Genomic DNA, 23657 nt, shown 5'->3' with positions numbered 1-23657 from the left:
CTTCACAGGTTTTGGGTTTTGTATTAAGAATGTTAATTTAAGCATAGTAATCATGAAATGCAGTTACCAGATTAGATAAATGCTGATAAAAAGTATGTAATGATATATTTTACAGACACAACGTTATCAACTATATCCCATGTTTGTGCTACAGCCCACATCTCATTGTGCTAAATGTGAATATTTCAAGTTGAACAAATGGTGATCTCTGAAGGGGTACATGTCTTAAATTATTTTACAGCAACCCCCAAGACATACAACATACAGCTCCTGAAAACATTTTTTTAAATTCCATTTAGATTAATGAATCATTTAGATTACACAATAGTATAATGGAAATAACTGCTGTTATTAGATTAGTAAAACATTGAACTTGTTATGTCAGTTTTGGGACAGGTGTGATGCTGGGGTGGCGACAGCGTGCATGTCTGATGTTGCTCACATGTCGTCCAAGGAATGCTCAGGGAGTTTGAGCGTTTGCTCAGACACATGAAAAATGAGAGGGAACATTGGTCGCTACATCTGTAAGTGCAAGTTAAAACTCTCCTATGCAAGGCGAAAACCGTTTATAAACAACACCCAGAAACGCCGTCGGCTTCGCTGGGCCTGAGCTCATCTAAGATGGACTGATACAAAGTGGAAAAGTGTTGTGTTGTCTGACGAGTCCACATTTCAAATTGTTTTTGGAAACTGTGGACATTGTGTCCTCCGGAACAAAGAGGAAAAAAAACATCCAGATTGTTATAGGCGCAAAGTTCAAAAGCCAGCATCTGTGATGGTATGGGGGTGTATTAGTGCCCAAGATATGGATAACTTACACATCTGTGAAGGCGCCATTAATGCTGAAAGGTACATACAGGTTTTGGAGCAATATATGTTGCCATCCAAGCAACGTTACCATGGACGCCCCTGCTTATTTCAGCAAGACAATGCCAAGCCAGGTGTTACATCAACGTGGCTTCATAGTAAAAGAGTGCGGGTACTAGAATGGCCTGCCTGTAGTCCAGACCTGTCTCCCATTGAAAATGTGTGGCGCATTATGAAGCCTAAAATACCACAACGGAGACCCCCGGACTGTTGAACAACTTAAGCTGTACATCAAGCAAGAATGGGAAAGAATTCCACCTGAGAAGCTTAGAAAATGTGTCTCCTCAGTTCCCAAACGTTTACTGAGTGTTGTTAAAAGGAAAGGCCATGTAACACAGTGGTGAACATGCCCTTTCCCAACTACTTTGGCACGTGTTGCAGCAATGAAATTCTAAATTAATTATTATTTGCAAAAAAAAATAAAGTTTATGAGTTTGAACATCAAATATCTTGTCTTTGTAGTGCATTCAATTGAATATGGGTTTGAAAAGGATATGCAAATCATTGTATTCCGTTTATATTTACATCTAACACAATTTCCCAACTCATATGGAAACGGGGTTTGTATATATATATATATATATATGTGTATATATATATATATATATATATATATATATATATATATATACGGGGTTTGTATATATATATGTGTATATATATATATATATATATATATATATATATATATATATATATATATATACACAAACCCCGTTTCCATATGAGTTGGGAAATTGTGTTAGATGTAAATATAAACGGAATACAATGATTTGCAAATCCTTTTCAACCCATATTCAATTGAATGCACTCCAAAGACAACATATTTGATGTTCAAACTCATAACTTTTTTTTTTTTTTTTGCAAATAATTAACTTAGAATTTCATGGCTGCAACACATGCCAAAGTAGTTGGGAAAAGGCATGTTCACCACTGTGTTACATCACCTTTTCTTTTAACAACACTCAAACAATTGGGAACTGAGGAAACTAATTGTTGAAGCTTTGAAAGTGGAATTCTTTCCCATTCTTGTTTTATATAGAGCTTCAGTCGTTCAACAGTCCGGGGTCTCCACTGTCGTATTTTAGGCTTCATAATGCGCCACACATTTTCGATGGGAGACAGGTCTGGACTGCAGGCAGGCCAGGAAAGTACCCGCATTCTTTTTTTACGAAGCCACGCTGTTGTAACACGTGCTGAATGTGGCTTGGCATTGTCTTGCTGAAATAAGCAGGGGCGTCCATGAAAAAGACGGCGCTTAGATGGCAGCATATGTTGTTCCAAACCTGTATGTACCTTTCAGCATTAATGGTGCCTTCACAGATGTGTAAGTTACCCATGCCTTGGGCACTAATTCACACCCATACCATCACAGATGCTGGCTTTTGAACTTTGCGTCGATAACAGTCCGGATGGTTCGCTTCCCCTTTGGGCCGGATGACACGATGTTGAATATTTCCAAAAACAATATGAAATGTGGACTCGTCAGACCACAGAACACTTCTCCACTTTGCATGAGTCCATCTTAGATGATCTCGGGCCCAGAGAAGCCGGCGGCGTTTCTGGATGTTGTTGATAAATGGCTTTCGCTTTGCATAGTAGAGCTTTAGCTTGCACTTACAGATGTAGCGACGAACTGTATTTAGTGACAGTGGTTTTCTGAAGTGTTCCTGAGCCCATGTGGTGATATCCTTTAGAGATTGATGTCGGTTTTTGATACAGTGCCGTCTGAGGGATCGAAGCTCACGGTCATTCAATGTTGGTTTCCGGCCATGCCGCTTACATGGAGTGATTTCTCCAGATTCTCTGAACCTTTTGATGATATTATAGACCGTAGATGTTGAAATCCCAAAATTTCTTGCAATTGCACTTTGAGAAACGTTGTTCTTAAACTGTTTGACTATTTGCTCACGCAGTTGTGGACAAAGGGGTGTATCTCGCCCCATTCTTTCTTGTGAAAGACTGAGCATTTTTTGGGAAGCTGTTTTTATAAGGCAGCACGGTGGAAGAGGGGTTAGTGCATCTGCCTCACAATACGAAGGTCCTGAGTAGTCTTGGGTTCAATCCCGGGCTCGGGATCTTTCTGTGTGGAGTTTGCATGTTCTCCCCGTGACTGCGTGGGTTCCCTCCGGGTACTCTGGCTTCCTCCCACCTCCAAAGACATGCACCTGGGGATAGGTTGATTGGCAACACTAAATTGGCCCTAGTGTGTGAGTGTGAGTGTGAATGTAGTCTGTCTATCCGTGTTGGCCTTGTGATGAGGTGGCGACTTGTCCAGGGTGTACCCCGCCTTCCGCCCGATTGTAGCTGAGATAGGCTCCAGCGCCCCCCGCGACCCCAAAGGGAATCAGCGGTAGAAAATGGATGGATGGATGTTTTTATACCCAATCATGGCACCCACCTGTTCCCAATTAGTCTGCACACCTGTGGGATGTTCCAAATAAGTGTTTGATGAGCATTCCTCAACTTTATCAGTATTTATTGCCACCTTTCCCAACTTCTTTGTCACGTGTTGCTGGCATCAAATTCTAAAGTTAATGATTATTTGCAAAAAAAAAAAGTTTATCAGTTTGAACATCAAATATGTTGTCTTTGTAGCATATTCAACTGAATATGGGTTGAATATGCAAATCATTGTATTCTGTTTATATTTACATCTAACACAATTTCCCAACTCATATGAAAACGGGGTTTGTATATATATATATATATAAATATATATATATATATATATATATGTGTGTATATATATATATATATGTATATGTGTGTATATATATATATATATATATATATATATATACATATATATACATATATATATATATATATAAAATATATATATATATATATATATATATATATATATATATATATATATATATATATATATATATTAGGGCTGGGCGATATGGCCTTTTTTTAATATCTCGATATTTTTAGGCCATATCGCGATACACGATATATATCTCGATATTTTACCTTAGCCTTGAATGAACACTTGATACATATAATCACAGCAGCATGATGATTCTATGTGTCTACATTAAAACATTCTTGTTCATACTGCATTGTTGCCCACTGCTCCCCTCACCTCCCAGGGGGTGATCAAGGGTGATGGGTCAAATGCAGAGAATAATTTCGCCACACCTAGTGTGTGTGTGCCAATCATGGGTACTTTTTAATATATGCTCATTTTAAACTTTCATGCAGAGAGGGAAATCACAACTAAGTAAATTTAGCAAAAGTGTATTTATTAAACAGTTATTAAGCAGTGGCACAAACATTCATGTCATTTCCAAAACAGAAAGTGCAAGATTGTCAGAGACATTTTAAAACAAGCTATAAGTGCTCTTTTGTGCATGATGACCAGTGTTGGGTTAGTTACTGAAAACCAGTAACTAGTTACAGTTACTTGTTACTTTATTTCAAAAGTAACTCAGTTACTAAGTCAGTTACTTACACCAAAAAGTAATGCGTTACTGTAAAAAGTAACTATTTCGTTACTTCTTTTTCCCCCCTTTTTTTTTTTAAACTCCCATTAATGCCCTTTTAGCCTTCATTTCAGTACTGTTATTGCACTGGAGAATAATACAATCTGTTGATCAACTTGACATGCATTTGCATCACTGAACTCTGCTAAGCAATGTGCTCTACATACAACACACAAAGACAAAGATATGTTTCAAAGGGCCAATTTATTTCAGGCCAGAACAAATTGACAAAACTATTTTTAATAGCTGCAACATAATGACACTTTAACTTGAACTTTAAGTAGATATTTGATCCTAGACACAACTTACATTTAACTAAAATGTTCTTTTCTTTGTGCTCGACAAAAGAAAAGTAGTGAGAATGTTAAGACACTCGACTTCTGGCTTCACCATGATGTCATGTTAGTTGTTATGAGAGTAGCGTGTGTGTGTGTGTGTGTGTGTGTGTGTGTGTGTGTGTGTGTGTGTGTGTGTGTGTGTGTGTGTGTGTGTGTGTGTGTGTGTGTGTGTGTGTGTGTGTGTGTGTGTGTGTGTGTGTGTGTGTGTGTGACCTTTTAAGATACGACAGCATGCGAGGTGAGTGATGTCAGTGAGTGAGTGGGCGAGAGAAGTGAGGGACCGGCGACAGTGAGTGCTGCAGGTGCTCTAGCTTGGTGGATGGCTGCGTCCAATAAAGTCACAAAGTTGCAACAAACCGCCGGGCTCGTCATTCACCCTCAGTTGTAAAGACCCACTTCCGGGTAAAGTGAAGGTTGTTAGCCCCGAAGTACATAGGCCCCCCGCCCCACCCACACAAAGCACGCCTCTTCTTTTCCACCGCTGCGCTGCAATAAAACATATATATATATGTATATGTATATATATATATATATGTATGTATATATATATGTATATGTATATATATATATATATATATATATATATATATATATATATATATATATGTATATATATATGTATATATATATATATATATGTATATGTATATATAAATGTATATATATATATAAATGTATATATATATATATATATATATATATATATATATATGTATATGTATATATATATATATATATATATGTATATATATAAATGTGTATATATAAATGTATATATATAAATGTGTATATATATGACGTGCAGTGAGGTTGATGGCTGGTGAGGCACTGACTTCATCACAGTCAGATTTACAAACATATGAACCCTAAAGAGTATCTTATTCACCATTTGATTGGCAGCAGTTAACGGGTTATGTTTAAAAGCTCATACCAGCATTCTTCCCTGCTTGGCACTCAGCATCAAGGGTTGGAATTGGGGGTTAAATCACCAAAAATGATTCCCAGGCGCGGCGCCGCTGCTGCCCACTGCTCCCCTCACCTCCCAGGGGGTGATCAAGGGGATGGGTCAAATGCAGAGGACAAATTTTATTACACCTAGTGTGTGTGTGACAATCATTGGTACTTTAACTTAACTTTAACTTTACACATACAAACTGTAGCACACAATAAAGCACATTTAATAAAAAAAAACGTTATTATGGTCTTACCTTTACTTAGAAATTAAGTCCATGCACCGCAACTAAAGCCCTCACTTAAACTTTCCACGTGCAAGATTGAATCTATTTAAAAAAGTGTAACCGAGGGTTTATAAACGTCGCCTATACTGTATGAAACTACAAAATAACAAACACGGAGGCTCCAGTTTACACGAGGACCACTTTATTTACCTTCTTTCAAAAACCTCCGCAACGTGACATCACTTCCGCTCTTAGCGCCTTCAAAATAAGAGCTCAAGGCATATACTGTATAACAGCGCATAACAGGAACTTAACATCACAAAGAGGAAAGCCCTGAAAATAGGTTACAAAAGTTATTTAATAAGAAGCCAAAAAGTGCAAAAACAATAATGTTCGTGTTGGAGGAGTTGTGAATTAGGTACACCTGCAGTCTGCAGGTGTATCTGCACAGCAGGCCAGCAGTTAGCCGAGTCATTGCGCAATCCATGTTGCGGCACTGAGTGACGTGCCTCAACTGGCTGCTGTTCACCGCACCGTCTCTTCTCAGTATTTGAACGGCAAATGTGAAAATTCAGCGATTTTGAATAAAAATAGTCTAAAACTGGTTAAGTTAAATGGAAAATAATAATAATAATAATATTTTGTCCCTGCAGTCATTCACAACTCCTCCATCACCAACATTATTGTTTTTGCACTTTTTGGCTTCTTATGAAATAATTTTTTTAAATAGATTCAATCTTGCACGTGGAAAGTTTAAGTGTGGGCTTTAGTTGATATAATAATTCTACGGCGGGGGTGCAGGAAGCGAGCCTCAGCCAGTGCGTCTTTTGCAGCCGTTTTATGATCGCTCAGCACAAGAAATACTTTACACACATACAGTTGTTGACAAAATACACTGTACATTTTATACCTCAGCTAACTAAACTATGGAAATGTATAATATAGTTCATATAGCAATACAGTCTCACTGCACAGCAGGCCAGCAGTTAGCCGAGTCATTGCGCAATCCATGTTGCGGCACTGAGTGACGTGCCTCAACTGGCTGCTGTTCACCGCACCGTCTCTTCTCAGTATTTGAACGGCAAATGTGAAAATTCAGCGATTTTGAATAAAAATAATCTAAAACTGGTGAAGTTAAATGGAAAATAACTTTATAGTATAATCACTGGATACATATAACAATTTAATGTTTTTTTTTTCTTTTTGCCTCACCTGTATATATATATATCAGCAGTCACTGATATATATATATATCAGTGACTGCACGTCACTGATATATATATATATATATATATATATATATATATATGTGTGTGTGTGTATATATATATATATATATATATATATATATATATATATATATGTATGTATGTATGTATATATGTATGTATATTATATATATATATATATATATATATATTATATATATATATATATATATATATATATATATATATATATATATATATATATGTATATATATATATATATATATATATATATATGTATATATATATATGTATATATATGTCAGGGTTTCCCGCAGCGCTTTGTTGTTAAGGCAGCCGCCTTAACAACAAAGAGCCACCGCCTAAAGTCTTAACAAGCTGCTCCGCTTAGTTCTGCCTCTGCCTCTGTCAGTATGTCTCTGCAGCACACAGCATTGTCCCACCCACAGAACCATCTGATTGGTTACACGCAGAGTGGTAACAGCCAATCAGCAGTGCGTATTCAGAGCGCATGTAACAGCCAATCAGCAGTGTGTATTCAGAGCGCATGGAGTCAGTGCTCCTGCGGTGGGGTGAGCAGAAAGGTGTTTAGCAGGTAAGCATAAGGCAGCGGAATCTCCGCAAATTATAATAAACACCTCCCAGTCAACTACTAGTAACATCACTCTGAGCCTGTTGACGTTCAACTTAAGCGGCAGCTCAGCTCGCTCACAGTCCTTGAGGTGAAGGCTAATTAGCTTTTAGCGTAACGTTAGCTCACTGTGCGGTGTGTGTGCGTGTGTGTGTGTGTGTGTGTGTGTGTTACGGACAGCAAAGCCCTGTCTGTCTGACAGAAAGACAAGCATTATTGACCTACAGTTAACAACTGTTTCACTTGACCTTTGTCTGTGTCGATTGAGCTGTGTTGAAGCAGCAAAAAACAACATTATGTCAAATGAAGAGTTTCCTGAAGCTGTCTCTGATACTTGATATAATAATGTAACTGCATCATAAAGCCTACATGGTGTTCAGGGATGAATAGTCTCTCCTATTGCAATTGTACTATTTTTTCAGCTATAGTTACATTCATCATTAGTAATGTAGAAGCCTAGTTTTGAATGGCAGGGTTCTGCTATCACATGTTGATAAAAATATAACATTTACATAATAAAAATCAACTACAGACTTCCCAAATGCTGTAATAAATTAAGCATGATGAGTTGAGAATATGTCAGCATGTGGCCCCACTTAATTCTTTTTTTTCAAACGCTTATTAATTTGACTTAGTAAGTCATTATTTTGTCTTTTTTTTGACTTAGTAAGTCTTTATTTTGTCATTATTTTTGATTTAGTAAATTACTAAGTCAAAGTATTAACTTACTAAGTCATAATAATGACATACTTAGTGTTGTGTGACTATTAGAAACAAATTAGTAATTGAGAGTAGAAAGCAGGGCTCTGTCTGACACGCTGGGTCCAAGAATGCAACATGAAGTCATTACTGCAGTTTTGAGGGTGATTTATTTTCCCCTTGAGCAACAAATAATACATTACATGCAGATGGATTTGCAGGACTATAAGGACCAGACTATGACGGAAAAAGATAGCCTGTTGCGGTCAACAGAAGTAACGGCACCCTACCTCACTCTCTCTCTCTGTACAAGCCAAAAGGATTCACAGGCAGGTGCAGGTGTTATTCATTCAGCGATCATTCAGCACCCCCCCCCCCCCCCCCCCACACACACACACACACACACACACACGCACGCACACACACACACACACACACACACACACACACACACACACACGCACACACACATAGTCACACCCACTATCCCAAGTGACAAGTGAGAAACAAATCCCTGCCTCTACATTTAGTATCGCAGGTAAGTAGGACTGTAGGTAAGTAGGACTGTTTTGTTTTTACTTTACGGAAAAAATATCGATGTATATATATAGCCATTCAGCAAATGGAGCGGAAAACACAACCAAAAATTGTAGGCTTCTTCACGCAACAAAGCCGGCCTACTTCACCACAATCTGTAGTCTATTGCGCCCCAGGCTGTGGTGGCAGCGATGGCAGCGATGGCAGCGATGAGGGGGAGACGTGATGGTGATGGCGACAGGCCGTGTTACACTGTTCCTTACACCCACCCTGTCCGTCCGCCTGTCCCCTGTAGAGACACCACCTTAACTAACACATTTTCTGGGGGGAACACTGTACATATATACATATATATATATCCATCCATCCATCCATCTTCTTCCGCTTATCCGAAGTCGGGTCACGGGGGCAACAGCCTAAGCAGGGAAGCCCAGACACTTTGTCCAGCTCTTCCCGGGGGATCCCGAGGCGTTCCCAGGCCAGTCGGGAGACATAGTCTTCCCAACGTGTTCTGGGTCTTCCCCGTGGCCTCCTACCGGTCAGACGTGCCCTAAACACTTCCCCAGGGAGGCGTTCGGGTGGCATCCTGGCCAGATGCCCGAACCACCTCATCTGGCTCCTCTCGATGTGGAGGAGCAGCGGCTTTATTTTGAGCTCCCCCTGGATGGCATAGCTTCTCACCCTATCTCTAAGGGAGAGCCCCACCACCCGGCGGAGGAAGCTCATTTCGGCCGCTTGTACCCGTGATCTTGTCATTTCGGTCATAACCCAAAGCTCATGACCATAGGTGAGGATGGGAATCTAGATCGACCGGTAAATTGAGAGCTTTGCTCTCCGGCTCAGCTCCTTCTTCACCACAACGGATCGGTACAGCGCCCGCATTACTGAAGACGCCGCACCGATCCACTCTTCCCTCACTCGTGACCAAGACTCCGAGGTACTTGAACTCCTCCACTTGGCATTCCACCCTTTTCCGGGCGAGAACCATGGACTCGGACTTGGAGGTGCTGATTCTCATGCCAGTCACTTCACACTCTGCTGCGAACCGATCCAGTGAGAGCTGAAGATCCTGGCCAGATGAAGCCCTCAGGACCACATCATCTGCAAAAAGCAGAGACCTAATCCTTCAGCCACCAAACCGGATCCCCTCAACGCCTTGACTGTGCCTAGAAATTCTGTCCATAAAAGTTATGAACAGCATCGGTGACAAAGGGCAGCCTTGGCGGGGTCCAACCCTCACTGGAAACGTGTCCGACTTATTGCCGGCAATGCGGACCAAGCTCTGACACTGATCGTACAGGGAGCGGACTGCCACAATCAGACAGTCCGATACCCCATACTCTCTGAACACTCTCCACAGGACTTCCCGAGGGACACGGTCGAATACCTTCTCCAAGTCCACAAAGCACATGTAGACTGGTTGGGCCAACTCCCATGCACCCTCAAGGACCCTGCCGAGAGTATAGAGCTGGTCCACAGTTCCACGACCAGGACGAAAAACACACTGTTCCTCCTGGATCCGAGGTTCGACTATCCGGCGTAGCCTCCTCTCCAGTACACCTGAATAGACCTTACCGGGAAGGCTGAGGAGTGTGATCCCACGATAGTTGGAACACACCCTCCGGTTCCCCTTCTTAAAGAGAGGAACCACCACCCCGGTCTGCCAATCCAGAGGTACCGCCCCCGATGTCCACGCGATGCTGCAGAGTCTTGTCAACCAAAACAGCCCCACAGCATTCAGAGCCTTAAGGAACTCCGGGCGGATCTCATCCACCCCCAGGGCCTTGCCACCGAGGAGTTTTTTTAACTACCTCAGCAACCTCAGCCCCAGAAATAGGAGAGCCCACCAGCGATTCCCCAGGCACTGCTTTCTCATAGGAAGACGTGTTGGTGGGATTGAGGAGATCTTCGAAGTATTCCCTCCACCGATCCACAACATCCGCAGTTGAGGTCAGCAGAACACCAACCTCACCATACACGGTGTTGACAGTGCACTGCTTCCCCTTCCTGAGGCGGCGGATGGTGGTCCAGAATCACTTCGAAGCCGTCTGGAAGTCGTTTTCCATGGCTTCCCCAAACTCCTCCCATGTCCGAGTCTATATATATATATATATATATATATATAAAAAGATATATATATGTATGTATATATATATATATATATATATATATATATATATATATATATATATATATATAAAGATATAGATATATATATGTATATTTATATATATATATATATATATATATATATCAGAGGTGTGGACTCGAGTCACATGACTTGGACTCGAGTCAGACTCGAGTCATGAATTTGATGACTTTAGACTCGACTTGACAAAATGTAAAAAGACTTGCAACTCGACTTAGACTTTAACATCAATGACTTGTGACTTCACTTGGACTTGAGCCTTTTGAATTGACATGACTTGACATGACTTGCTACTTTCCCCAAAACCCAAAGATGAAAAAGTTATTCGGGAGCGCTTCGTATTTTTCATTGTGTACTTGTCTATCAGCGTTGCGTGTGTCAGCTGGTGTGATGTCAGTACAACAGCCAATCAAATTAGATCTACTTTGTTTTCATCACACAGCATTCATCCAATCAAATTGCAGGACAACCAACGAAGAAGACATGTCCAAACCACACGCCAGTGAACAAAAAATGATACCTAAAATAATTTTGTTTGGGTATAAAAATTACGAGGTGGTCAACACAAAACGGTTTGCAGTATGCAACACATGCGGTTCGAAAATTACTGATGGAGAGGCAACAACTTCCAACTTCGTCCGGCATTTGAAGTTGCACAAAGAACGGTAAGTTTTGAATGTAAGATAACGTTTATTGGCTAAGTAACGTGACTTTTATTTGCTGTGTAGTTAAATCAGTGAGGCTGTAAACTCACTGCTAACGTTATAACGTTATTGCAAACACGGGAATCTGTTGCAGTTCACTACCTTATTCATACTTTTTGTTCAGTGATTTTTTTTTAAGCAGGGTTACGTTAGTCAATATATCACACGTAACGAGACGGCGGTCAGCAGCACCGCGTATTTTAGCCACCTAAAAAAAGACAAAAATAGTCAAATAAAGGTCAGTTAAAATGTATACTATATTATGAATATGTGTACCGTTTTAGCTAGCTTTCTGACATACTTTTGGTTGTTTACCTCAGTGGTGGCCCGGTGGTTGGGTTGGGTTTTTTTTAATTAAATCAACATAAAAAACACAAGATACACTTACAAGTAGTGCACCAACCCAAAACAACTCTCTCCCCCCTTTTGTTCTGGGCATTGAACATGAAGACTCTTCCTTCACTGTTCCGAGTGGCCATGAGAGTCTTGGCAGTGCCTGCCTCCAGTGCTCCAGTGGAGCGAGTTTTCAGCCTTGGTGGCATCATACTACGCCCCCATCGTGCACAAATGACTGACAGACTCTTGGCTAATTTGGTCTTTTGCAAATGCAATGCAGCATAGGGCCCTGACATATAAAAAGTACAACTTTTTTGTTATGTTCACGTATATGTCATGTTTTTTCAATGTTAACACTTTTGTACAAATAAGTACATTTGCACTTTATTTTTCAATGTGTTTGTTCTGTAAAGGAATGAGTTAATGTTTAAAATGACTGGTTAATAGTGCTATTATAAAGTGCAATGTCAGCACAATTTTCTTTCCTGCAATTTAAAATGCACTTGTTTTAATAAATAAATACAGCGTTTGAAAAGCATACACAATCTGTGTTAATATATTAGTCTGTGGTTAAAAGGACTTGAAAGGACTCGAAACTCAAAATGCAGGACTTAGGACTTGACTTGAGACTTTCCAGTCTTGACTTTGGACTTGACTCGGGGCTTGCCTGTCTTGACTCGGGACTTGACTCGGACTTGAGGGCAAAGACTTGAGACTTACTTGTGACTTGCAAAACAATGACTTGGTCCCACCTCTGATATATATATATATATATATATATATATATATATATATATATATATATATATAGTGTATATATATATTAATATATATATATATATATATATATATATATATATATATATATATATATATATATATATATATATATATATGTATGTATGTACATACACATACATTTTGGTACTTTAGGTCACCTTCAAAACCACTACAATATATATATGTATATTGATATGTATATATTATTTGACTTTCCCTAAATAAGTATTCATATTCTCTTCATGTCATATTATGCTCGTTCCAGCGCTGTTGTTTTTAGGTTATACAGTTTTTATCGTATCAGAATTCAGCTAGTTTATGTTGCCATGCTGTACCAAATCTGCCCGAGGCCTTCAGAATCAGATTCGCGGGCGTCCGTGCACTGTAAGTGAACGAGGACATTCAGTGACAGACAGTTGTGATAGCCAATCAGATCACGCGATGTTGTCAGTAAGGCCTTCTAGATGGCCTAAGGCAGATATATAGTGATGTTATGAGCTTGGTAACATAAGAACTCCATTACCCAGCATGCCGCAGTAGTAAAGAGCATGCACAGTACCCCCGTTAAGGTTGAATGTAGGCATGCAGCGGGATGTTTTTAAAGAGCACGCTATGGAGTAAACTTTAAGAACTCAGCCAACACGGCTCGTCTGCATCTTTTATGATTAGACAAGACAACACATATATTTGCAAGGCCATTTTCAAGAAGGATATTTAAAGAGAAACTACATCTTGTGAGACCATGTCGGCCAACCCCGGAAGCTAGCTTAGCTGTCGATGAAATGTGAGTTCAGATATTTGATTTCTTTATTTTTTCACGTTTAAAATGTTTTTTGCAATTTTAATTTTGACAGTACCACATAAGATATGTTTTTAATTGCTGATCCGGGTTTATTGATTTTGCGTCAGAAAATAACTAGTTTTGTACAATGCCCAGAAGTGCGTAAATGTGTTTCTGTACAGTATTTCTCCAGCAATGGTCATGTGGTGACATCAATGATGGTATTTTGAGAGGTGATCATTGAAGTCGGATATCACTGAAGGCATATATATATATATATATATATATATATATATATATATATATATATATATATATATATATATATATATATATATATATATATATATATACAAACCCCATTTCCATATGAGTTGGGAAATTGTGTTAGATGTAAATATAAACGGAATACAATGTTTTGCAAATCATTTTCAACCCATATTCAGTTGAATATGCTACAAAGACAACATATTTGATGTTCAAACTGATAAACATTTTGGCAAATAATCATTAACTTTAGAATTTGATGCCAGCAACACGTGACAAAGAAGTTGGGAAAGGTGGCAATAAATACTGATAAAGTTTAGGAATGCTCATCAAACACTTATTTGGAACATCCCACAGGTGTGCAGACTAATTGGGAACAGGTGGGTGCCATGATTGGGTATATAAACAGATTCCCAAAAAATGCTCAGTCTTTCACAAGAAAGGATGGGGCAAGGTACACCCCTTTGTCCGCAACTGCGTGAGCAAATAGTCAAACAGTTTAAGAACAACGTTTCTCAAAGTGCAATTGCAAGACATTTTGGGATTTCAACATCTACGGTCCAAAATATCATCAAAAGGTTCAGAGAATCTGGAGAAATCACTCCACATAAGCGGCATGGCTGGAAACCAACATTGAATGACCGTGACCTTCGATCCCTCAGACGGCACTGTATCAAAAACCGACATCAATCTCTAAAGGATATCACCACATGGGCTCAGGAACACTTCAGAAAACCACTGTCACTAAATACAGTTTGTCGCTACATCTGTAAGTGCAAGTTAAAGCTCTACTATGCAAAGCGAAATCCATTTATCAACAACATCCAGAAACGCCGCCGGCTTCTCTGGGCCCGAGATCATCTAAGATGGACTGATACAAAGTGGAAAAGTGTTCTGTGGTCTGACGAGTCCACATTTCAAATTGTTTTTGGAAATATTCGACATCGTGTCATCCGGACCAAAGGGGAAGCGAACCATCCAGACTGTTATCGACGCAAAGTTCAAAAGCCAGCATCTGTGATGGTATGGGGATGCATTAGTGCCCAAGGTATGGGTAACTTACACATCTGTGAAGGCACCATTAATGCTGAAAGGTACGTACAGGTTTTGGAACAACATATGCTGCCATCTAAGCGCCGTCTTTTTCATGGACGCCTCTGCAAGACAATGCCAAGCCACATTCAGCACGTTACAACAGCGTGGCTTCGTAAAAAAAGAGTGCGGGTACTTTCCTGGCCTGCCTGCAGTCCAGACCTGTCTCCCATCGAAAATGTGTGGCGCATTATGAAGCCTAAAATACGACAGCGGAGACCCCGGACTGTTGAACGACATAAGCTCTACATAAAACAAGAATGGGAAAGAATTCCACTTTCAAACCTTCAAGAATTAGTTTCCTCAGTTCCCAATCGGCGGTCCGATCCTCGGCTACAGAAGCTAGCTCTTGGGACGTGGAACGTCACCTCGCTGGGGGGGAAGGAGCCTGAGCTAGTGCGCGAGGTGGAGAAGTTCCGGCTAGATATAGTCGGACTCACTTCGACGCACAGCAAAGGCTCTGGAACCAGTTCTCTCGAGAGGGGCTGGACTCTCTTCCACTCTGGCGTTGCCGGCAGTGAGAGGCGACGGGCTGGGGTGGCAATTCTTGTTTCCCCCCCGGCTCAGAGCCTGTACGTTGGAGTTCAACCCGGTGGACGAGAGGGTAGCTTCCCTCCGCCTTCGGGTGGGGGAACGGGTCCTGACTGTGGTTTGCGCTTACGCGCCAAACCGCAGCTCAGAGTACCCACCCTTTTTGGATTCACTCGAGGGAGTACTTGAGAGTGCTCCCCCGGGTGATTCCCTCGTTCTACTGGGGGACTTCAATGCTCATGTTGGCAGCGACAGTGAAACCTGGAGAGGCGTGATTGGGAAGAATGGCTGCCCGGATCTGAACCCGAGCGGTGTTATGTTATTGGACTTTTGTGCCCGTCACAGATTGTCCATAACGAACACCATGTTCAAACATAAGGGTGTCCATATGTGCACTTGGTACCAGGACACCCTAGGCCGCAGTTCCATGATCGACTTTGTAGTTGTGTCATCGGATTTGCGGCTTCATGTTTTGGACACTCGGGTGAAGAGAGGGGCGGAGCTTTCTACCGATCACCACCTGGTGGTGAGTTGGCTGCGATGGTGGGGGAGGATGCCGGACAGACCTGGCAGGCCCAAACGCATTGTGAGGGTTTGCTGGGAACGTCTGGCAGAGTCTCCTGTCAGAGAGAGTTTCAATTCCCACCTCCGGAAGAACTTTGAACATGTCACGAGGGAGGTGCTGGACATTGAGTCCGAATGGACCATGTTCCGCGCCTCTATTGTCGAGGCGGCTGATTGGAGCTGTGGCCGCAAGGTAGTTGGTGCTTGTCGTGGCGGTAATCCTAGAACCCGTTGGTGGACACCGGCGGTGAGGGATGCCGTCAAGCTGAAGAAGGAGTCCTATCGGGTTCTTTTGGCTCATAGGACTCCTGAGGCAGCGGACAAGTACCGACAGGCCAAGCGGTGTGCGGCTTCAGCGGTCGCAGAGGCAAAAACTCGGACATTGGAGGAGTTCGGTGAGGCCATGGAAAACGACTTCCGGACGGCTTCGAAGCAATTCTGGACCACCAACCGCCGCCTCAGGAAGGGGAAGCAGTGCACTATCAACACCGTGTATGGCGAGGATGGTGTTCTGCTGACCTCGACTGCGGATATTGTGGATCGGTGGAGGGAATACTTCGAAGACCTCCTCAATCCCACCAACACGTCTTCCTATGAGGAATCAGTGCCTGGGGGGTCTGTGGTGGGTCCTCCTATTTCTGGGGCTGAGGTTGCTGAGGTAGTTAAAAAGCTCCTCGGTGGCAAGGCCCCGGGGGTAGATGAGATCCGCCCGGAGTTCCTTAAGGCTCTGGATGCTGTGGGGCTGTCTTGGTTGACAAGACTCTGCAGCATCGCGTGGACATCGGGGGCGGTGCCACTGGATTGGCAGACCGGGGTGGTGGTTCCTCTCTTTAAGAAGGGGAACCGGAGGGTGTGTTCTAACTATCGTGGGATCACACTCCTCAGCCTTCCCGGTAAGGTCTATTCAGGTGTACTGGAGAGGAGGCTACGCCGGATAGTCGAACCTCGGATTCAGGAGGAACAGTGTGGTTTTCGTCCTGGTTGTGGAACTGTGGACCAGCTCTATACTCTCCGCAGGGTCCTTGAGGGTGCATGGGAGTTTGCCCAACCAGTCTACATGTGTTTTGTGGACTTGGAGAAGGCATTCGACCGTGTCCCTCGGGAAGTCCTGTGGGGAGTGCTCAGAGAGTACGGGGTATCGGACTGTCTGATTGTGGCAGTCCGCTCCCTGTATGATCAGTGCCAGAGCCTGGTCCGCATTGCCGGTAGTAAGTCGGACACGTTTCCAGTGAGGGTTGGACTCCGCCAAGGCTGCCCTTTGTCACCGATTCTGTTCATAACTTTTATGGACAGAATTTCTAGGCGCAGTCAAGGCGTTGAGGGGATCTGGTTTGGTGGCTGCAGGATTAGATCTCTGCTTTTTGCAGATGATGTGGTCCTGATGGCTTCATCTGGCCAGGATCTTCAGCTCTCACTGGATCGGTTCGCAGCTGAGTGTGAAGCGACTGGGATGAGAATCAGTACCTCCAAGTCCGAGTCCATGGTTCTCGCCCGGAAAAGGGTGGAGTGCCATCTCCTGGTTGGGGAGGAGATCTTGCCCCAAGTGGAGGAGTTCAAGTACCTCGGAGTCTTGTTCACGAGTGAGGGAAGAGTGGATCGTGAGATCGACAGGCGGATCGGTGCGGCGTCTTCAGTAATGCGGACGCTGTATCGATCCGTTGTGGTGAAGAAGGAGCTGAGCCGGAAGGCAAAGCTCTCAATATACCGGTCGATCTACGTTCCCATCCTCACCTATGGTCATGAGCTTTGGGTTATGACCGAAAGGACAAGATCACGGGTACAAGCGGCCGAAATTAGTTTCCTCCGCCGGGTGGTGGGGCTCTCCCTTAGAGATAGGGTGAGAAGCTCTGCCATCCGGGAGGAGCTCAAAGTAAAGCCGCTGCTCCTCCACATCGAGAGGAGCCAGATGAGGTGGTTCGGGCATCTGGTTAGGATGCCACCCGAACGCCTCCCTAGGGAGGTGTTTAGGGCACGTCCGACCGGTAGGAGGCCGCGGGGAAGACCCAGGACACGTTGGGAAGACTATGTCTCTCGGCTGGCCTGGGAACGCCTCGGGGTCCCACAGGAAGAGCTGGACGAAGTGGCTGGGGAGAGGGAAGTCTGGGCTTCCCTGCTTAGGCTGCTGCCCCCGCGACCCGACCTCGGATAAGCGGAAGAAGATGGATGGATGGATGGGTGGAGTTCCCAATCGTTTATTCAGTGTTGTTAAAAGAAAAGGTGATGTAACACAGTGGTGAACATGCCCTTTCCCAACTACTTTGGCACGTGTTGCAGCCATGAAGTTAATTATTATTTGCAAAAAAAAAAAAAAAGTTTATGAGTTTGAACATCAAATATATTGTCTTTGTAGTGCATTCATTCGAATATGGGTTGAAAAGGATTTGCAAATCATTGTATTCCGTTTATATTCACATCTAACACAATTTCCCAACTCATATGGAAACGGGGTTTGTATATATATATATATATATATATATATATATACATATTTTGTGTGAATGCTGAAGAGCCAAAGCTGAACTGAAATGCTAACAGTTAACACGTTGGCCAGACAGTGTCAAGTAACAAAAATTATGAGCAAATAGAGCTAAAAAAGCTATCATACTAACATTACTATGCGAAGATGTTAACAGTTAACATTAGTGAAATACCAAAATGTATGACACTGAGGTGTATACTGGTTAGATTAGCTAATAAAGCTAGCATGCTAATGTTTGCATACTAAAATGCTAACTGTAATATGTGTCAAGTCCCAAAATATATAACTGTGTGTACCTGAAAAAAATGTTTCAAATGCTTGCATGCTCACATTAGCATGTATTAAGTACCAAAATATGACTACAAAATTAGCAAAAAAGCTTAGTATGCTAACAGGTATCATTTGTGAAGTAAAACAAATATTTGACACTAGGGTGAATACTTACAAAATTAGCACAAAAAAGCGAGGATGCTAATATTAGAACGCTAACAATTTTGCCGCAGGCCGTTTAAAAAACTAGCTACGGGCAGCTAAAAGCCCGGGGGCCACCTCTTGGACACACCTTCTTTTATCCATTTACGATGTATAGTGTAGCATGTTTGGCTAGTCCTCAGCCTCCAGTGATAATAATACCTGTAGGAAACGTAATTTATTTGCTGCCATAGAGGAGAGGATTACTAACTTACACTGTGGAGGGACGTTGGCCGGTAGCTCACCATAAACGGCTCCTGTAACTGGTACCGCTACATTCGATATTTGTAACGATCCACCCATTTTTGTTTACATTCAAGAGCGCTAACTTTTTGTTAGCGGTTAGCATGGCTTTTTGGATCCTCCCACGATGTGTAGTGTAGCATATTTGGCTAGTCTTTAGCCCCCAGTGATAATGGTACTTGTAAGAAACAGTTTATTTGCCACCATGGAGGCGAGGATTTGCACTGTGAAGGGACATTGACCGCCAACAAAAATGCTACCTTGCGTTTGTTCGCTTGTCGCTGCCAAATGTGCGGGACACAGCTAGAATGTGTCATCAACAAGGTATTTAAATAACTGATATCATTTATATTGTAAATCGTCTGTATGGCGCAACCCCAGCGACGGTCATGTTTAACCCGTTTTTGTTTCCTTGGTTTCCCTCGCCCTTCCAACAGGAGCCCTGACCAAGGTGAAGGAGAGCCAGCGGCACGTGGAGGAGGGCAAAATGGAGGCTTTGCAGGCGGAGGGCATCAAGGAGCGCTGCAACATCATCTCCTGCGCCACGTTGGCAGAGATCCAGCACTTCCACCAGATCCGCGTGCGCGACTTCCGGGCGCAGATGCAGCAATACTTGCAGCAGCAGATCTCCTTCTTCCAGAAAATCACGGCCAAACTGGAGGAGGCGCTGCACAAATACGACAACGCGTAGCGGCCACGGGAACTGTGTGACCCTTCCAGACACCACGGACGTGTTCTTTGAAGCACAACAAATCCAATCGATTTAACGCCGACATCGGCGAGAATCCGCAACAGGAAGCAAGCATGACTTCATCTTTTTTAATGTGGCTTTTAAAGGGACTTAGGAACGTCTCGCTGTGCCTTCCTCTTGTTACCAAGCGCTTTATGAATGTGAAAATATGTTGCAAAGCAGTTCTTTTATCAGACTGACGACAAAAGCATGTTTTTTTACACACTCGCAGGAAGTCAAAGAGACACTTTGTGACCTTAATCCCTGACTTTGTCACATTTCTAAATGCAGTCTTTCACAAACTTTTTGACAACTGTCATGTTGTTGTTGTGAAGCAGAAATAAATTGCTCCTTCACACTTTTGTCCATTTTTGTTTTGGGCTCACAAATGTGTTGAGCGTGAAAAGTTCAACTAATTGTGCAGCCGCACGCCTCAGAGTCATATAACTTGGCACCTGGCACATGTTAACAGTTAGCATGCTATAGGGTTGTACGGTATACCGGTATTAGTATAGTACCGCGATACTAATATCATATTCAGTACTATACCGCCTCTAAAAAGTACCGGTCAGCCAACCCCTCTGACCCGCCGTCATCGTCACGTCGTGTCATTGCTGGTTTTGCGAGCAGAGGAGCATGTTCGGCAGCGCACTGAAACACCCTCAGGAGGAGGTGCTTTAAGACATGGCTAACTAGCTAGCGGCTAAACTCCAGCCGCATTCTGCAGTATTTTAGCTACTTTGAAATCACTAATCCTCGCCTCCATGGCGACAAATAAAGTATGTAACATTATCACTGCAGGACGAGGAATAGCTAAACATGCTTACCTACACACCCTAGGAGGATACAATTTGCTCACTGGCGCCACAATGTAAACAAATGCCATTGGTGGATTTACACCTGACATCCACTGTAATGATACCAAGTACAGGAACGTAGCTAGTCGATACTACTATGATTACATCGATATTTTTTAGCATTACAAAATCTTTTGTTTTTTAAAATGTATATTATGTTTATAAACTCAGGAAATATGTCCCTGGACACATGAGGACATAAATTATGACCATTGTATGATCCTGTAACTACTTGGTATCGGATTGATACCCAAATTTGTGGTATCATCCAAAACTAATGTAAAGTATCAAACAACAGAAGAAAAAGTGATTATTACATTTTAACAGAAGTGTAGATAAAACATGTTAAAAGAGAAAGTAAGCAGATATTAACAGTAAATGAACAAGTAAATTAATAATTAATTTTCTACCACTTGTCCTTAATAATGTTGACAAAATAATAGGTAGATAAATGGCACAATATGTTACTGCATATGTCAGCAGACTAATTAGGAGCCTTTGTTGGTTTACTTATTTATAAAAGACAAGTTGTCTTTTATTTAAGGACAAATTGCAGTAAGAAACATGTTTAATGTACCCTAAGATTTTTTGTTAAAATAAAGCCAATAATGTCATTTTTTGTGGTCCCCTTCATTTACAAAAGTACCGAAAAGTATCGAGAATCATTTTGGTATTGTGACAACACTAGTATGCTAACGTTAGCATGTGTCAATGTCTGGAACATCGAGCATAATGGAAGGAAGTTCGGCCTGTGATCCTTTTTCACCACAAGGGGGCGATGTGTGTGTCAATATTAACGTCGGGACATAATCGGCAGGAGTGTAAAAAATTTTTTTTTTTCTAATTAATCGCAATTCTTATTTGTCACGATTCTAAAAACAGATTTTTTTTAAACTGTCCTGTCCAACCACTTTATTAAATGATTGGGTAGAATTTTATCCAAAAAAAACAGTTGTCATGTCTGTGTGATCATGTTTTGTTTGGCCATGTGCTTTTTTGGATTTTGTCAGTCCCTGTTTTTTCACTCCCTGTTTTGTTTCCATGACAACCCATTAGTTTTCACCTGTCCTCATGTCACACACCTGATTCATTTGCACTCACGCACCTGTTGTTAATCATGTCTGTGTTATTTAAGCTTTTCATTTTCTGTTGGTCGGCCTGGCGACATCACATTCATGCTCTGCACTCTTGACACGCTGCTTACTCTGTCCAGGTCATAGTTCATGCTGCTCTTTTCTTGCCACGTAAGTTTTTTGTTTATTCAAGCCACTGTTTTGTACCTCCGCTGTGAGCGCCTTTTGTTTGTTCCTTTTTTCCATAGTTCTGCCTTTGTGATAGTTTTGTTTTATTAGCCAAGTTTGTTCCCCGCCTTGTGCGCGCCTTTTGTTTATACTTTTTATAGTCTATTATTAAATCATGTATTTAACTTCACGCCATGTCCGGTCCAATTCTTATGCATCTCGGGAAAACAAACCACTTCATAGTCCACGTCCTGACAGTAAACAAACCACTTCATAGTCCACGTCCTGACACCAGTTTTCTTTGAAGTAATGTAAACTTTTATCAGAGCTGTTTGTCTATTTTATGGAGGAATGTAGTTCATCATAGAACTGGCCCCCAATGTTGTTTTTGAATCGGGAATGGATTATGAACTGAATCGTTACCCCCACCCTCAAATCAAATCGTGTGGCGCCCAAAGATTCACATCCCTAATAATCGGACCCCGACTTTAAAGCCTTGTGGCATTTTGGAAGAAGATCCGATCATCTAAAGTGAAGTAAAGACGGTTCCATGGTTGATGGCGAGGAGCAGTTTTCGCCACCAGGCTCCGCCCCACTACAACTGGATATGAATAAGTACTCAGTCCCGACATTAGCATGCTAACAGCTAGCATAATGCCAATGTTCCTATTGCCCCGACCCACCATCAAATAATTTGGGAAGATTACGAACATTAGGAATATTTGTGAATAGATTACAAAAGAAAGTTATGACTGTTAGAATTTTTCACCACAAGGGGGCGATGTTAGTGTCTATCGTAACATCTAGAAATAATCAGACCCCGAACATAAAGCCTTGTGTCAGGTTGGAAGAAGATCCGATGACCTAAAGACACATAATGATAGTTTTATGACTGATGGCGAGGTGCAGTTTTTGCCACCAGGCTCCACCCGCTACGACTGAATACGAACAGGTACCGGCATAATTGCCAACCCTCCCGGATTTTCCGGGAGACTCCCGAAATTCAGCACCTCTCCCGAAAACCTCCCGGGACAAATTTTCTCCCGAAAATCTCCCGAAATTCAGGCCGAGCTGGAGGCCACGCCACCTCCAGCTCCATGCGGACCTGACCTGTTTTCACGTCCGCTTTCCCACAATATAAACAGCGTGCCTGCCCAATCACATTATAACTGTAGAATGATGGAGGGCGAGTTCTTGGTTTCTTATGTGGGTTTATTGTTAGGCAGTTTCTTTAACCTCCTCCCAGCGCGGTAACAACACACAACAACAGCAGTCACGTTTTCGTCTACCGTAAAGCAGTTTGTCTGCCGTAAACAGCAATGTTGTGACACTCTAAAACAGGGCAATACTGCCATCTATGTCACGACCCAGACGCACACCAGTGCGCAATCATCTGGGAGCCGCGCTGAGCGCACCTCCAAGCGCGCTCGCGCACGCGTCACTCAAGCTGCTGCTGATA

General features: G+C 42.2%; 1 protein-coding gene across 1 annotated transcript in view; it reads left to right on the top strand.

Moving 5' to 3' along the window:
- snx18a (sorting nexin 18a) overlaps positions 1-22388 on the top strand; it is a 52840-nt gene extending 30452 nt beyond the window's left edge. Inside the window, exon 3 of the mRNA XM_061986567.1 lies at positions 19808-22388. Within this exon, the coding sequence (XP_061842551.1) occupies positions 19808-20061 (254 nt within the window). The 3' untranslated portion in view covers positions 20062-22388. The remainder of the gene's footprint in view (positions 1-19807) is intronic.
- Positions 22389-23657: the final 1269 nt, after the last annotated feature.

This window comes from Nerophis lumbriciformis, linkage group LG12 (genome assembly GCF_033978685.3).
Source record: "Nerophis lumbriciformis linkage group LG12, RoL_Nlum_v2.1, whole genome shotgun sequence".
Lineage (NCBI taxonomy): Eukaryota > Metazoa > Chordata > Actinopteri > Syngnathiformes > Syngnathidae > Nerophis > Nerophis lumbriciformis.
The sequence above is the reverse complement of the archived record's forward strand: the minus strand, read 5'-3'. Positions and strand labels throughout refer to the sequence as shown.